Source organism: Pantherophis guttatus, chromosome 2 (assembly GCF_059756535.1).
Source record: "Pantherophis guttatus breed Tessera chromosome 2, ASM5975653v1, whole genome shotgun sequence".
Taxonomy (NCBI): domain Eukaryota; kingdom Metazoa; phylum Chordata; class Lepidosauria; order Squamata; family Colubridae; genus Pantherophis; species Pantherophis guttatus.
In genome coordinates, this window is record NC_142064.1 from 3,101,455 (window position 1) to 3,119,530 (window position 18,076).

General features: G+C 42.8%; 1 protein-coding gene across 1 annotated transcript; it reads right to left on the reverse strand.

Moving 5' to 3' along the window:
• Positions 1-11,078: 11,078 nt before the first annotated feature.
• Positions 11,079-15,603, reverse strand: RPP25L (ribonuclease P/MRP subunit p25 like). The gene is made up of 2 exons (XM_034406400.2): positions 15,507-15,603; positions 11,079-12,714 (listed from the first exon to the last, which is right to left on the reverse strand). Exons 1-2 carry the CDS (start codon positions 15,583-15,585, stop codon positions 12,173-12,175), a joined length of 621 nt encoding a protein of 206 aa, XP_034262291.2. The 5' UTR covers positions 15,586-15,603; the 3' UTR covers positions 11,079-12,172.
• Between the last annotated feature and the right edge of the window lie 2,473 nt (positions 15,604-18,076).

The window sequence follows — 18,076 nt, forward strand, 5'->3', positions numbered from 1 at the left end:
TTCTTCCTTCCTTCCATCCATCCATCCCCTTTCCTTCATTCATTCCACCCACCCACCCATCCATCCTTTCCTTCCTTCCTTCCATCCATCCTTTCCTTCTTTCCTTCCTTTCACCCACCCACCCATCCTTTCTTCCATCCCTTTCCTTCCTTCCTTCCATCCATCCTTTCCTTCCTTCCATCCTACCCACCCACCCTTCCTTCCTTCCATCCATCCATCCCCACCTTTCCTTTTCTTTCCTCCCTCCCTTCCATCCATCCATCCCACCTTTCCTTTTCTTCCTTCTATCCCTTTCCTTCCTTCCTTCCTTTCCATCCATCCCTTTCCTTTTTTTCCTTCCTTCTAGCCATCCATCCATCCTTCCCTTTCTTCCATCCATCCCACCCTTTCTTCTTCCTCTCTCCCTCCCATCCACCTTCCTACCTTCTGTCCTCCCTTTCCTTCCTTCCCTCCCTTTTTCCTTCCCTCCCCCTCCTTCCCTTCATCCTCCCTCCCTCCCTCCCCCTCTCCCCATTTTCTCCCCGCAGTGGCTGTCACTGCTCTCCTCCCCACACCACCTTCAGAGCAGAGGAGGGTCCCGGACCCCAGGCCCAGGGAGGAGAGCGAGGCTACCTCCGACTCCCACCCTTCTTTATGGCCAGACTCTGAAAATCAGAGATGTTGCACGGCTGAGGTGCGACTCAGTCTTTTGGGAGGGTGTTTGTGTTGGCGGAGAAGCAGCCAGGAGGGACACGAGGGGTCTCTGTCTGTCTGTCTGTCTGTCTGTCTGTCTACAGGGAGGGAGTCAGGAAGCCACAATGAGGGATTCAATGGACAGAAGTGTGAAATTGAGGGTTTTCCAGGCTGCAGGAAAAGCTTTGAGTGGCCAAGGAAGACAATCTCTTGACAAGGGGAAAAACCATGGAATGAAATGCCAGCGATTCCCCGGTCAGTAATTCGATGTGACACTGGCCTACATTTCCCCGCATGCGCAGGATGGCTCAAGCATCGGCTTGGCTCCCCCCTTGAGGAGCTCAACCATCCCCAGAGCTGTGAATCGCATCCTCCCCCCCTCCCCAAAAGGCAGATCTGGAAGATTAACAGGAAACTTGGATAACCTGAACGAATAAAACACAAGTCTTAATTTGTTTGACGTGGTGTAGGGCTTCCTGCCTGAGCAGGGGTTGGACTAGAAGACCTCCAAGGACTCTATTCTATTCTATTCTATTCTATTCTATTCTATTCTATTCTATTCTATTCTATTCTTTTTTTATTTTATTCTGTTCTTTTTCTATTCTATTCTTTTTTATTTTTCTATTCTATTCTTTTTTATTCTATTATTATTTTTTTATTCTATTTTGTCTATTCTACTCTTTTTCTATTCTTTTTCTATTCTATTATTATTTTCTATTCTATTCTTTGTCTATTCTATTCTCAGAGTGGCGCAGCAGACTAATGCTACTGTTAAAGGTAGTATTTAGCTTCCAGCTACCTGCAATTACTGCGAGTTCAATTCTCACCAGGCTCAAGGTTGACTCAGCCTTCCATCCTTTCTAAGGTGGGTAAAATGAGGACCCGGTTTATGGGGGCAATAAGCTGACTTTGTATAAATATACAAAAGGATGAAGGCTATTGCTTAACGCCTTGTAAGCCGCCCTGAGTCTCCGGAGAAGGGCGGCATATAAATAAAAAAATAATAATATAAAAAATAATATTCTATTATTTGTCTATTCTATTATTATTCTACTCTATTCAATTCCATATTTCTATTTACTTCATTCTATATTTCTTTTCTACTCTACTCATATTTCTATTCTATTCCATATTTCTATTCCTCTTCCTCTAAATAGACCGATGTGCCCAAATTCTCAGTGGCAAAGCAAGCAAAGCACGGAGTCTTGCAATGTAGCCACGTTTTCAGGTTTTTCCTGAGGGCCAGATGGGGGGCTGTGGATTCCACCATGGGGTGGGGGGAGGGAGAGATCTTCCAAAGGCTGGGGGGCTGTGGCAGAAAAGGCTCTTCTCCTAGACCCCACCAGCAGCCATTCCTCTACTGATGGGACCCCGAATATGCTCCCTCCGTGAATGCGGCCGGCCAGTCCCATTGGTATATAGGTCAACCAAGGGGCTTCAAAAGCCATGATGTTCCCCGAGACCCTCTCCGGAAGCCCAAGTTGGGACTCTGAAGAAGCAGGATGGGAAGAAGGTCCATGGAGTTTCTCTGTCATCCAGGTCATGGTTGTCCCAAAGATGCTTTTCCCCAAAACAACAGGACTTTCTCAGCTGTCATCTATGTCCAAATTGAAGAGCCCTCCCTCGACAGAGGGGGAGGGATGCGGCATTATCTGTCTCCTGTCTACAATTCCGTCCTTTCAGCAGTTCCACACCTGTTTGCCCCACTCAGGTGACCCTGAGGACTACAGAGAAACCTCCAAGTGGCCTCAACGACTTGCTAAAAGGATGCAAAGGACCAGCTGTCTGCAAGGAGTATTAAATCCTTCCCTTCCCCACCGTTCAGTCAGAGCTGAAGAAGCTTCTCGGATGAGAAGTGAAACATCTTCAAAGAAAAAACAAGGAAGTCCAGTTGACTCTTGCGGGAAAAAAGCACCTTTGGGACAACTGGATTTTCTTGGGGGGTTTTTTTTCCCCCTTGAAAAGGTCTTGCTTCTCATCCAAGAAGAGAACTGAACTGAAGAAGCTTCTTGGATGATAGAAGCGAAATGTTTTCGAGGGGAAAAAAAAGAATAAGAAATAAGAAAGAGTATATTGATGTCTTTGAACTTTGAATCTGGGGAAAAAGAAATCTCTTTGAGCAGCCAAGAAAACAAATCTATGGATTATCAAACAAATCTTATCAAAATTCTCCCTTGAAGCAAAAATGACCCAAGTTGAAACGTTTAGTGACTGTTTGAAGTTACAATGGCACTGGAAAAAGTCACTTGGGACTGTTTTTCACACTTACGACTGTTGCCGCGTCCCTCGTGGTGTCACAAGGTCAAAATTCAGATGCTTTGGCAACTGATTCATATTTATGACGGTTGCAGTGTCCCGGGGTCATGTGATCCCCTTTTCTGACAAAGTCAGTGGGGAAGCTGGACTCACTTAACGACCATCTTCCTAACTTAGCCACTGCTTAACGACTGTTAAACTCGTGAAATGGGGTGAAACAACAGCTGTCTTGCTTAGGAACAAAAACGGGGGGCTCAATTGTGGTCGTAGGTCGAGGACTACCTGCACTTCAGACACATTTTTGGGGGAAAGTGTTTTGACACTGGAAAAAAAGAGAACGAAAGAGAAGACAGCCAACAAGAAGGATGGACTCAAGTTGCAGCCGATGGGAATTGTTAAGAGGTTAAAAAAGAGCTTCAGGAAGAGTGTTATGAAACAGATAAAATATTGCTAAACTTTTATCTATTTCTGTGGTTTTGGGGGTTCCTGTTTGCAAAATGGATCTCAGCTGGCAGATCTGACTCTGCATCCAAAGTTTGGGATTGTCCACCCAAATTGGACAAAAAACAAAAAACAAAAACCCACATCAATGTGAGTTTCGTGGGAACAACACTGCCTTTTCCCCCACCCACCCGAAAAAAAAAATACTCCAAAAAGAGAATCGAGACTGACTGCCATCAAACTGCACCCAGCTGTGGATTAAACCGTTAAGCGGATTCCAGAAGGTTCAGCTTGGCTGAGATGATGTTCCCGTTTTAATTAGCCTGCAATTTTAGGAAGAGCGTTTTGCGTTTAAGCCATTTATCAAAGACTGCCGAGGTCCAAGAACCTCTCGGGAGGAACATGGCTGCTGGGAGCCAAAAGCAAAAGGCCATCTATCACTTATTGTCTTCTCAGGACTATCTCTGCAACCCACACGGGCATCATCCGAGCACGCCGTCTTGCCGTTTTCTGCGCGGTGGGCAGGCAAAGGAAAACAGATTTACTCAATTATGGAATAAAACGGGTGCAATTAATTGACTGGGCTGGTTGTATAGCAGGCTGAAATAAATTAGGGATGCTCGGCTTTTATTTCCTGGACCAGAAACGGCCTCCGAGGAATCCTTTTGGGAACCCGAGACTCTGATTGGTGAATCATTTGGGAGCATCGCAGCCAGGGATGCGTCTGAGCTATTTATGTGTCCTGCACATGGGTCCTGTGACTAATGAGTGCCACGTGGCGGATGGTGAAGTTGCTCGAAACGTCGTGTTCCTCCCTTAAATACGGAGATCCGCAGCTGCTATTTTGCTCCGGGGGGAGAAGAGAACTGTGACACGCTCACTTTGCACTTGCATTTTAGACATGTCTCCATCCCTGTCGCTGGAAGCGCGACCGAATGCCGTTTTGGCAAATCCCTTTGAGGGATACTGTGTTCAGGTGTGTTTGGGTCAAAGAGCGAGGACGGTGCAGCATGAGAGGAAGGCATCCCAGTGGTGGGATGAGGAAGGATGCACTCGCCCTGTTGCGGTTGTCTGGCAGAAGCGGCCCCACACCCCAACTCCCTTCCTTCTAGCACTGATGAGGTTACCTACTTGGATCTTGAAGTGTCTGCAAGAAAACCGCCAAGCTCAGAGAGCACCAAGGATCCAACAGTTCTCCTCCTCCTCCTCTCTGCAACCCCCTTCCCTTCTAGCACTGATGATGTTCCCTAGCTGGGTCACGAAACGTCTGCAAAAAAACAGCCAAGCTCAGAGAGCACCAAGGACCCCACAGCTCAACCTTCAGTTACAGAGGTTCTCTTCATTGTAATTAACTGACTTGGTTAAACAATTGTACGGAAGGGAAAGGCGAGCAAAGGGGGAGCCGGAGATTGCCGGTTGGGTTCCTCTCCCCAGGCCCTTTGCAGAACACTTTTCATCACTCTCTGCCCTGTGAGGCGGTCCAGTGGGCTGCCTCAGCTGATCTTCAGAATTTTTTAAAAGTTGCATCTTGATGCCAGCTGCCCGAGAAGGGTTTTTATTCTGAAAGGCAGATCTAAAAACAACAGCTGAAGAACAAAATCATACCTGCGGAACAAATATCTGAGCATCCTTCAAAGAATGAGCGCCGTCTGGGTTTACTGGGATCCCACTGCTTTTCTTCCGCTGTTGCTTTGCTTAAAGCTTTTGTGAAAGCAGCCAGGAGGGAAGGAAAAAAAAAAAAAAGGACCCAGAACAATGGCAGTCTCTCTCTCACACACACACACAAATTCCTCTCTTCAGGACCTTTCCAAGCTCATTGTTGAAATTCGGCAGCAACATGTGCTTTTCCGCAGCCTTTGTGTGCTGTGTGCGTGCAAGTGCGTATGTACACGATTTCTTAAAAGAAGATTAAATTGCAAAGAGGTGCGTTAAAAGCTTTGTTATGCTTAAGGTGCCTATTCTGAATTAAAAACCGTCTGGTTCCTCCTGACGCAAGCAGGGTGAAAATATCAGGCTCTGTGATATTCCTCCTCTCTTTTGGAGGCCCCAATTCAATAGGATATTAAAGTTTTATACACACACACCTCCCTCGCCTTCCTCAGGAGCACCGTGCGTACGCTCGGCCTAGCGTTGGTTGAAACTTCTTTTATACTTTTAAGTGAAAACCTGTTTGGCTAGAGAGGCATTTTGATTCAGCTCAGTTTTATTATTCTGTGTTGGAATTACATTGATTTTTACAAATACTGCCTGGAGACGCACTTTGGAATGAAAAGGGCAGGTTCTAAAGTCTCCAAATATAATCGTTAATCAATGCGCAGTCTGGAAATCTTTCCCAGGGGAAACGTGGATGCTTTCAGACAGATCTAGCCAGGAGGTGAATCACTGTTCGTGTGGCTAGTTGGGCCAGAAAGCGGGTTGGTCCTTGAAGGTGGACAAGAAACACAGGGGTCCCCTCTGCTGTGCCCTGACATTTTCCATCCTCAGTTTCACCAGACATGTCCCAGCAACACAACGTAACACAACGCACGAGGGGAAAGGAAAAACCCTCCAGGTGGAACTTAAGACCTGAGCAAGGTTGACTAAGCTTTAATGCTCTTTTGCAAACCAAATGAGGAGCCATCATAATGTGGAGTTTCAGGTGCTCTACAGGTAGTCCTCGACTCACAACAGTTTGTCTACCAGTGACCATTCAAAGTTACAACGGCACTGAAGAAAGAGCCTTATGACCATTTTTCACATTTTTATTTTTATTTTTTAAATTTGATTTATATGCCGCCCTTCTCCGGAGACTCAGGGCGGCTTACAATGCGTTAAGCAATAGCCTTCATCCTTTTGTATATTTATACAAAGTCAGCTTATTGCCCCCATAAACTGGGTCCTCAATTTACCTACCTTAGAAAGGATGGAAGGCTGAGTCAACCTTGAGCCTGGGGAGATTCGAATTTGCAGTAATTGCAGGCAGCTGGATGTTAATAACAGGCTATTAGTCTGCTGGGCCACCAGGCTCTGTATTTATGGCTGCTGCATCATCCCCATGGTCACATGATCAAAATTCAATTGGCAAAACTGGCATATAGTTATGATGGTTGCAGTGTCCTGGAATCATGTGATCCCCTTTTGTGACCTTCTGACAAGCAAAGTCAATGGGGAAGCTGGATTCACTTAACTGTGTGACTAATGTAACAACTGCAAATGATTCACTTAAAAACTGTGGCATGAAAGGTTTAAAATGGGGCAAAGCTCACTTAACAAATGTCTCACTTAGCAACATAGATTTTGGGCTCAATTGTGGTTGTAAGCTATATTAAATTCCGCCATTCAGTTCTCAAAGGTCTCAGGGAAGTCTCTGCCAAAGGTCCTAAAGGTCTTCTGTAATAATAAACTTGGATGTAACGACCTTACTTTTTAGAGAGACTGAATTCAGACCCAAGGTGTGAAAATTCCCAATGAATGAGATTTATTCTTATGCACCTCTGCCAATGGCCTGTGTGCTGGAGGTTTCAGGTTTCAGTCATGTCCCCCTTTTCTCTTCTCTCCTCCAGGAGAGATTCATGAAGCCCTAGTAAGACCACACCTAGAATCCTGCATCCAGTTTTGGTCACCACAATGTAAAAAAGATGTTGAGACTCTAGAAAAAGTGCAGAGAAGAGCAACCGGGATGATTAGGAGACTGAAGGCTAAAAGATACGATGAACGGTTGCAGGAACTGGGCCTGGCTAGTCTAATGAAGAGAAGGACCAGGGGAAACAGGATAGCATCTTCCAATATCTCAGGGTTGCCACAAAGAGGAGGGAGTCAAGCTATTTTCCAAAGCACCCGACGGCCAGACAAGGAATAATGGATGGAAATTGATCAAGGAGGGAAGCAACCTGGAAATAAGGAGAAATTTCCTGACAGTGAGGACAATCAACCCATGGAAGAGAAGTTGTCTACGGAAGTTGTGGGAGCTTCATCACTGGAGGCTTTCAAGAAAAGACTGGACTGCCATCTGTCAGAAATGGTGTAGGGTCTCCTGCTTGGGCAGTGATGGTGGTGGTGGGGGTTGGACTAGATGGCCTACAAGGTCCCTTCCAACTCTGTTATTTCCTCCAATCTCCTGGTATGTTTTTTCCCTAAGACTTGCATCATTTTTGTTGCCCATCTCTGGACTCACACAAGTTTTATCAGGATCTCTTTTTAAGTGAGCTCTCCAGAACCTGACACAGCATTCCAAATGGAGTGTGACTAAAGCCCTATAGAGCGCGTGTCAGGTGTCAGAAGAAAGCCTAATTTGGAACGCTGACAGCGGGATGAGAACCTCCCCCCCCCCCCGCCTGATTCTTTTAGTGCTACATCTCAGATTTTTGGCTGCCCTCACTGCTGCCTGGCCATGCTGCTGATTTTGCAGTCATCTGCTATGATCACCCCTAAATCCTTTTCTTCAATGGTTCTAACACTGTGCTCCAAATACTTACCCTGTCAAAGGATTCTCCCCCACCACTCGTGAGCGATCCTACATTTAGAAACACTGAACTGCAGTTTCAGTATTTCTGACCATTTTTCAGCAATTCTTTTCCATGTTCTGATACTCCAGAAACATCAGCTCTACTACACACTTTTTGTTCTCAGCAAAAAGTAAAAATAAATCTTACATAGCAATATTTTTGTTATATCCCTCACACTGCACAGAAACAGGACCTAGGACTGAGCTTTGTGGTACATCACTTGTGACTGGTCTGTGGTCAGACAATGCCCCGTTAACAATCACACTGGGATTTCCCCCTGAGCCAACATGTCCGTTGAAACACCCTCTGGCTAAGCCCTGGTCTGTACAACCTTTTTATGAGCTTGCTATGTGGAAATGTATCAAATGCTAATCATTTTCTAATCTCTTCTTGAGATTTATTACAATTCTTCATGAGTTCACCCAAGTGTGGGATGCTTTTTTATCCGTGCATGTGGCTGCAGTAAATTGCCTTGCTCTGTTCTCTTCTGCGCTTTCAGCCTGCATTCAAGCCCAGGTCTCAAACTATGATTGTAGAAGCAGAAATAAATTGTTCCCAGTTCTGCAATTTGACTGCTGTAAATCCAAACATAACAGATTCAAGAAAGCATAGAGTTCAGCAAGCGACAGAGCAAGCAATGAACTGGATTTAAAAAAAGACATCAGAGAATCCACCAGGCCATTCATAATTTCAGTGGAAAGGAAATGTTAGATGCAGGGAGTCACTGGGGCACTAAGAACAATGATTATGGACAACGACCAGACAAGAACATAGTTTAAGAGGATTTTATTTATATAAGGGAATATTTTTTAGTGGTGTGGGCAGAAGAATAAAGATATTACGAATTATTAAGTATGGTAGTCTTGTAGGAAAGTGGGTGGAGACAGGTTAGTTTATTGATTGTTTAGTTTAAGAAAAGGGATATTATGTTTAGATATGAATATATGTAAAAGATTTGAGTTAAGAGATATAACGATGGGGGTGAAGGAAATGGGTAGATTATGAATTGAATAAATGTTAAATTAGGATTTATTATATAGTTTTATAGCGGAAGGTTGCTTTGAAATGTTATATTAATATATATAAAAGATTTGACTTAACAGATATATGTATGGGGGGAAGAAAAGGGTAGAATATGAGCAGAAATCGCTAAACTGGGAGATATAATATTATTATGCTAAATTAGGAGTTATTATATAATGTTATAGTAGAATGTCATTTTGAAATGTATAGTATAAGGGGGATATGATAATCTTATTAGAAAGAAAGGGTCAGCATATGGGGATGGAGTAAGGGGATGGTAAAGTATTGTATAATGTTATGAATTTGGGTTTTATTATGAAGAAGTCACAGGGGGAGGGGAGGGGGGGTTAGGGAGGAGGGGGGGGAAAGGGGGAAAAATTGTATTTGAAAAACTTTTTCAATAAAAAAAAAAAAGAACATAGTTATTGTGATGGATGGATAAAGCACAGCAAATTTAACAAAATAGCAACAGAGTTGGAAGAGACCTTGGAGGAATAGTGAGGCCAACCCCTTGCTCAAGCAGGAGACCCTACTCCATTTCAGACAAAGGGCTGACCAGTCTCTTGATATATCAGGGGACTGACAATGGAGCTGCGATTTCTTAAGTTACAGCCTTATCTTCTCACTAGCACCCACCCAGCAAGGCCAAATGGCCAGATCAACAGAATTAACTGAGTTAAAATGAGGCACCAGGTTGGGAGGAGCTGATGGAGGGTTTAATCTACGTTTTCCTAAAACATTCTCGGCAGGAAAAAAGCCATATAAGAGTCCCTTACTAGGGCTCTAAATTGGCTCACTAGAATCTTCCTCTTGTGCTCGTATTTTATCATTTTCCATTTCCACAAATAAAACAGTGAGTCTCTAAAATCCTACTCAGCACTCAATCCAGGGGCTGTGTTTGTACAGTATGCACATTGTTGGTTAATTCAATGAATTGTGTGAACTTTGTGTGAACTCAGACACCAAGATTCTTTCTACAGATACATTTCCAGCGCTGCCTTTTGGCCCTAGATCAGGGTGGCTTCACCTGCTCAATTCCCTTGCCCTGGGTTCTGGTTGGCATAAGGAGATGTGGCACTCCTGACTGGATTCATGCCAAGCAGTTTCCTTCAGAGACTTTGGACTCTGCAACAAACTACTCTCCTTAGCTCCTTCTGGTTTTCCCAGGGCTTGGTAGTTAAAAGGCGGCTTTATTAAAGCTATCAATCAGGGTTGTCCCTTGGCAAGGCCACCCGGGCAGAGTTATCAAGTTCCAGGCTAAAGGGTGCCCTCTGGGGGAGCACCATCGCACAGTCACAAGTTTTCCAAATTCTTTTGCAACTGTGGTAAGAAAGGTTAAAAAAATGAGGCAAAACTTATCAACTGTTTTGCTTAGCAACAGGAACTTTTGGCTCAAATATGGTCATAAGTCTAGGGATACCTGTAGTTCTTATTTCTCAATTCTTTCTGTTCCCTCAGTAGCTTTTAGCTACACTTAGTCAACCTACGACTGCTAAATCCTTGGCACGGTACTTTTGAAAATCCAACATCATGGGCCACAGATCATTATTAAGGAAATCTAGAAAAAGAAGAGCAAGATTGTTTTTCTTTTGCAGAGACTACCTATCCTATACTCTGGATTCTAACACCTGAAGCATTTACTGTTTGGGCAGGATCAACCAGAAGAGCACCCAAGAACATTCACATTGACAGAATCTTACAACATGCTTAACTAGCTCAATTCTGCGGTTCCACCACCATCCTAAGCTTGCTTATTGGATTTAACATCATTTTGTGCCCCTCAAAGTGCCCAGGAACCAGGCAAACTGTCTTTTTTCTTTCAAATCCCCACCTCTTATCTGAAATTTGTTTCAGTGGTGAAATTTTATTTCACAACTGAGAGATAAAAATCACTTCATGAGCAGAGATGACGTTACAACCTCAGCTTTCATAGCTCAATCTGTTAACTGCTGTGACTGAGCTAAGTTAAGCAGCAAATGGTTTGGAAAGTGACTGGAAGGCCACCCGAATATTCCAGGGCTGTAGGCTAAACTTGGAACATACATCCCACAAATTATTTTTGAGTGGTGGCCAAGGAAAGACCAAATCTCCTTGTTTCAATTCAGAAAATTGTGGTTGGGTACTGAGAACAGAATGCTGCACAGCTAAGGCTTTAGGCTCCTGGGGTTTTTTATGTTAATAACGAGACGCAAGCCCCCAAAGTACTAAGAATGTGGGGTTTTTAATGGTTTGATTGAATGCAAATAATCCATCAGTATTGTCAACAGTCACAGATAAAATTCCTGCCCCATGTCGGATCTCTGGAGCATCAATGCTGTCAGAGGTAAATGAAGAACCATCAGCTAAAAAGGGAAAATGCTCTTCATAACATCTTTCACTTCCTCAGGCAACACTCAGGCAACACTTATGGAGGGAAACAGAATTACTGGAGATAAATATCAATTGTCTGAGCTAGCAACAACCCTTTCATAAACCAAAGCAGCCTTTTCAAATAGTGAAAAAAATTAACTATAAATAAATTATACTAAAATAGTATTGTTGTACAATCTGTTTCTTTAACAATCAAATAATCTCAGCATTTTTCCAATCGTCTTTAGACATACTAAGCTGCACCTTCTGCATCTCAGGCAATCAAAATGAGACAATCAATCAAAATCTCATCTTTATGCTGGATCAAATACGATGATCTCTTGTTACAGCAGAGGGACTCCAAATTTGGCCACTTGTAAACTTCAACTCGCATGCGCTAGCTGGAGAATTCTGGGAGTTGAAGTCCACAAATCTTAAAGTTGCCAAGTTTGGAGAGCCCCATATTAAAACCAGAGAATTATATGAAAAACAGGGCACCCTTCTCCTGTCACCATCAAATTTTGGAAGCAGAGGATTCCTGCCCTTTCACAGAAGTAGATCCTAAGATTCGTGTAACATCCAACAGTCATCATCCACTGAGGAAAATAGGCAAACATCATAGCTACCTTCTTGTTAAACAGGCAGATTATCCACATCTCCCTCAACCCAGGAAGGCTCTCTTTTTAATCATTATTGCTTCCAGAACTCAAAACAATCCACCACAGCATTTCTTTCCTTCTGACAAGAAAAGAACCACGCTGCCAGATGCTGATGATCAACCTGATCCAGGCAGTTCTGAAACCTCAGTCTCTTCCACTTCCTTTAAATCAGCCTCTCCACCAAGATTTCCAATTTTCCTCTCTCAATACGAAAAGCGACCAGCTTTCTTTGGCTCAGTAGGTAAGTAATTCACTCAGCTTGACTGAGGCTTATCTTTTGGATTCTTCTCAAAAGACAGAGGAAGGATACTTTCCTGCATGGCCAGCCCCTCTTCCACCACCTTTCTTCCTTTTCGGTTGACTTTGGGACTCTGAGTTCAGCGTTTCCAACCAGAAGGCATCGAAAGATCCGGGAGCCTGATAGCCTGGCTCCTGATGATCTAGGGGTTCTTTGCTCAACAAAACACAAATGGCAGGGATATTTCGCTTCACAGTCAAGGGATCCAGGCCAGCCTCTGGCACAATCGGTTCCCAGATCTCCTCTATTTGCTGAAAGAACACTTTTGTAATCTGATGGAGATCCTTCAGCCTCCGCTTCATGATCTCCACGCAGGTGATGGTCTTGTTGATGGCTTTGCCAACCCCGCTGAAGAGCATCTGTCTCGTCGTCTCTTGCTCCATCTTGCCAATGGCATAGCCCATCAGATTCCGGATCTTGCTTCCATCCTTCACTTTCATTTCAATGATGTCTGAGGGCAAGTTGGTGAAAGGGAGAGGAGAAGGCTTCTCCACTACCTTGGACTTCTGGTAATTCTCCATGGTTTGCAGTGCTGTAAGGAACAAGGACAGAAACAGCATTTCAGGGTCTAATCATGCTGTAGAATTACAGATGAAAGTCCTAGAAATCTGGGAATTTACCCTGCTGAACAGATCAAGGTTTATTTGGTCCCTTGTTCCATCTTCAAGGGTGATAAAAAAAAACCTTCAGGCATGGGTCCATTGTGCCAGCAGAAGGAGTATGCTGCAGACACTGTCGCTCAAGGTATTCCAGCTGGTGGGGTCTAGAAGAGCCTTTTCTGTGTTGGCTTCTGCCCTCTGAAACATCATTCTCCACCCCACCCCTGCCACCTGAGATTTGAACATTCCTGAAAGGGCCTGAAGATCTGGCTCTGCCAACTAGCCTGGGGATGGGGACATCCCACTCTGTGGGTGGTTAATGTTCTAAGATCCCACTTTCTCCCCATATGCCTTTTCTTCCCTTCCTTCCAATCTTGCACTTTTAACTTCATTCTAGTGCTAGTATTTATGGTTTTTATGCTTAAATGTTTTATCTTGTGTTTTTTTTCATTGTAAGCTGCTTAGAATCAGCTGTAGGCTAGATGGGTGGCATACAAGCTCAATAAATAAAAGAAAAAAGGGAAGGAGATAACCATGCACTGAAAAAATAATTACAGAAAATACAGTTTAGCAAAGTCAAGCCAGACCAATGTTTTAACTCAATCTAAGGTGCCTTCATCCCATTAAGCATCCTTATCCCTGCCCTCATTCACAATGCATAAGCCAGGGAAGGCTTCAGTCACCCATATGCTATTAAATGCACAACTTGCTTTCAGAAGTTGTGGGTGCCCCATCATGGGAGGCTTTCAAGGAGAGACTGGACAGTCCTTTGTTGAAAAATGGTATAGGGTCTCCTGCTCGATCAGGGGGTTGGACTAGACTACCTCCTAAGATCCCTTCCAACTCTGTTATTCTATATAATGTTGCTTATGGGCAACAAGTGAATTTTAATTTTAAGCCACCCAAAGTCACTTTGCAGAGTGAGATGGGGCAGAATATAATTGCAATAAGAATAAATAAGTTTTATTTAGCCTCAGAGCAAAGAACTGTGTGCTGGTTTACCGTTAAGCATTCCTCATGAATATCTCATGTTCAACAATCAGCACTATGCAAATAAAGAAGAAAATGTTCCTTCATTTAAGCCATCAATTTTAATCAGTTGATGCTGATTAAAATCAGTGATCAATTAGTCATGCAGCCCCCACTCCTGCTGCCTCTCATTTCCTTTGAAAGAGAGGATGGGGGGGGGATGACCATTTTTCACAATGCAGCCTCACCCATGGTCACGTGTTCAAAATTCAGACTCTTGGCAACTGGTGTGTATTTATATACCACCCAAATGGACCCCCCCATGGTTGTCATGTGATGGGGAGGGGCCAAAAGAGCCTTAGTGGATGCCACAAGTGTCACTTTTGCGTTTGCCTTTGTGTCTCTGTGAGATCTTCTGTGGGGGCAGCTTTGTTGGTCTGTTGTGTGAATGTCTGGGTGGTTTAGGGGTGGGGAATCTGTGGTGGGTGGGAGTGTGTTTGGGGATTGTTATGTGTGTTGGACCTGGTCTTTGGATGTTAAGTGAATTTCGTTGTATGGGTATACTGTTACAATGACAATAACTTTGTTGTTGTTATTATTATTATTATTAGTTAGAAAGTCTTCCAGTTTTATTGGAAATACAAATCGTCCTTGACTTACAACCATTCATTTAGTGACAATTCACAATTATAACACTGGAAAAAATGACTTATGACCATTTTCACACTTTTACAACCATTGCAGCATCCCCGCGGTCACATGACCAAAATTCAGATGCTTGGCAACTGGCATGTACTTATGACGGTTGCAGTGTCCTGGGGTCACGTGATTTCCCTTTTGCGACCTTCTGACAAGCTAAGTCAATGGGGAAGCCGGATTCCCTTAACAACCACATGATTAGCTTAACAATGGCAGTGATTCACTTAACAACCGTGGCAAGAAAGGTCGTAAAAGTGGGGCAAAACCCACTTAACAGCCATCTCGCTTTGTCTTCAAAGGAAAAAAACAAAAAAGCCAGAAAATCCAGTTGCCTCTTGGGAAAAAAGCACTATTGGGAGCTGGCAACAGAAATGTTAGGCTCAACTGTGGTCGTAAAATGAGGATTATCAATACTGGTGCATTATGCCTGTGAAATAATATTAATTAGTTACCTTTTGTGCATGTTATTTAGATGATAGTGAAACAATTCACTCATATTGCTACAGTGAAATAATATGACTTGGACTGCCCCTCTGTGCATGATCTGGATCGCAGTGAAACAATTCACTCCTATGAGCCAATTATTGTGGTGAAATAACTCAAGAATTATTTAGTCCCTGATTGTCATATTGCAGATGTTTTGGTTTGTTTGAATCGTATCCCCAATTTTTGCACTATATTATATAAATGGTCTTCATCGGGGAGCCACTTTTTTGGGGGGGGGGGATTTCTCTCAGGCCAGGCCGGCCCACCTCGCAGGGTTGTTGTTGCGGGGAAATTAAGATTAGGCGAATTTTCTACCTCGAGTTACCCCAAATATATAAAAGGCAGGATAAAAATCTCATAAAGGGCGTGATAAAAATTAATAGATGAATAAAAACGCGCCTCACGGCGGCGCGCCGAACCACGGATTCCCCTCAGAGCCGCTGAGGGACCCACCCGGGCTGGCCCAGAAACGTGTGAACGCGGGCCCGGACTCTCTTTGCCCCACCACCGGTTACCCTAGGCCTCGGACACCCACTCCCATCATCCCCAGCCCGCAGCTTCCCCCACTCACCGATCGCCACCGACGCCGCCGCGCGGCAACCAAAATGGCGCCCTCCAGCTTTCCTCAGCGCGAAAGAAGGTCCGCGCATGCGCCACAACGCAGAGAGGGCGGGAAAGACGCGCGTCTGCGCAAAGAGGGAGGGCCGCCCTTTTTTTTTTTCCTATTGGCCAGAGCTGCTGTGGGCGGGACTCGCTCCCCTGGTACCGTCTCCGTCACGTGACTTTAGAAGAATGGCTTATAAAAAAATGAAGCCAGGTTTGGTTCCTCCTTAACCGTGAAACGTGGTTTAACGTGACTCGAGTTTTCCCCCCATGGTCCAGCCTGATTTCAAGCTTTTTTATAAATCTGCTCGGGGTTTGCTTGTGGTGCGGTGATCGCTTTCATCAATATTTTTCATTTTTTTTTTGAAGTCTAAAAGGCTGTTGCAATTGTATTTTCTGTAACAGGATGCAGCTCTCTTTGCAACTGCGGAATGATGGGAAAGGCCTTTCTTTTTCCAGGATGTCAGAAAAGTGCAAAAATAATATAACAGGAATAGGAATAATAGGAATAGGAATTAAAATTAGAATGAGAACAGCTGGTTAGTTTCCATCCATTGTTTCTTGTCCTGCCATCTGGTGCTTTGTAGAAGAAATATAGGTGTTTCTATAGACATTTTGTGCTGGAGAAAGAGTAGAGTAGAATAGAATAAGAATAGAATAGAATAAGAATAGAATAGAATAGAATATGAATGAGGAATATAATAGAAAAGAACAAAATAAGAATAGAATAGAATAGAATATCAATGAGGAATAGAATAGAAAAGAATAGAATAGAGAATAGAATATGAATGAGGAATAGAAAAGAATAGAATAGAGAATAGAATAGAATATGAATGAGGAATAGAATAGAATAGAAAAGAATAGAATAAGAATAGAATAGAATATGAATGAGGAATAGAATAGAAAAGAATAGAATAGAGAATAGAATAGAATAGAATATCAATGAGGAATAGAATAGAAAAGAACAGAATAAGAATAGAATAGAATAGAATATCAATGAGGAATAGAATAGAAAAGAATAGAGAATAGAATAGAATATGAATGAGGAATAGAATAGAAAAGAATAGAATATGAATGAGGAATAGAATAGAAAAGAACAGAATAAGAATAGAATAGAATATGAATGAGGAATAGAATAGAAAGGAATAGAATAAGAATAGAATAGAATATGAATGAGGAATAGAATAGAAAAGAATAGAATAAGAATAGAATAGAATATGAATGAGGAATAGAATAGAAAAGAACAGAATAATAGAATAGAATATGAATGAGGAATAGAAAAGAAAAGAATAGAATAAGAATAGAATAGAATATGAAAGGAATAGAAAAGAATAGAATAGAATAGAGAATAGAATAGAATAGAATAGAATAGAATAGAATAATGACAAAGATGATTAGGGGACTGGAGGCTAAAATATACGAAGAACGGTTGCAGGAACTGGGTATGTCTAGTTTGATGAAAAGAAGGACTAGGGGAGACATGATAGCAGTCTTCCAATATCTCAGGGGTTGCCCCAAAGAAGAGGGAGTCAAGCTGTTCTCCAAACCCCTGAGGGCAGGACAAGAAGCAACAACCAGTGGAACAACTTGCCTCAAAAAATTGTAAATGCTCCAACACTGGAAGTTTTTAAGATGAGATTGGGCTACCATTTGTCTGGAACGATACAGGGTTTCCTGCCTAAGCAGGGGGTTGGACTAGAAGACCTCCAAGGTCCCTTCCAACTCTATTATTCTATTCTAAAATAAAGAGACAGAATCTGTATTTGTTTTGCTTCAATTTGCAAAAGAATTGATATTTTAAAAGCTTACGTATAAGCTATATGGGTATTCGTCGACTTAAAACAGTTCATTTAGTGACCATTTGAAGTTATAACATCGCTGAAAAAAGAGACTTCTGACTGTTTTTATGACCATTGTGGCATCTCCACGGTCATGTGATCAAAATTCGGACATTTGGCAATTGAGTCATATTTATGACCGTCGCAGTGTCCTGGGGTCACGAGATCCCGTTTTGCGATCTGACAAGCAAAAGACAATAGGGAAGGCAGATACTGTGGATTCACAACTGTGGCCCAAAAGGCCGCAGTTACAAAAAAAGATGTTGAGATTTTGGAAAAAGTGCAAAGAAGAGCAACTAAGATGATTAAAGGCCTGGAGACAAAAATGGTTGCAGGAATTGGGTATGTCTAGTTTTTAAAAAAGAACAACTTTGGGCGACATTTTTATTTTATTTATTTTATTGAATTTCTATACCGCCCTTCTCCTGAAGGACTCAGGGCGGTGTACAGCCAAAAATAAAACCATGACAATATAAAAATTAAAAGCAATTTAAAACAATTAAATAAATTGGCCAAAAAACTCTAGTAAAACAACCCATTAAAATAGTAAAATATTATTATTATTTAGGCCAGCCCTGCTTGTTGGAATAATAATGTTTTTAGGGCGCGACGAAAGGTACGAAGGTCGTGAATCCTATGACATGATAGCAGTGTTCCAATATTTCAGGGGTTACTGCAAAGAGGTCAACCTATTCTCCAA

What these genes read in the sequence shown, in the direction of transcription:
- RPP25L (XM_034406400.2), bottom strand. Translation starts at nt 15,585, where the DNA reads ATGCGCGGACCTTCTTTCGCGCTGAGGAAAGCTGGAGGGCGCCATTTT. An exon ending in GGCGGCGTCGGTGGCGATCG is followed by an intron (nt 12,715 to 15,506) that starts GTGAGTGGGGGA and finishes TGTTCCTTACAG; the next exon opens with CACTGCAAACCATGGAGAAT.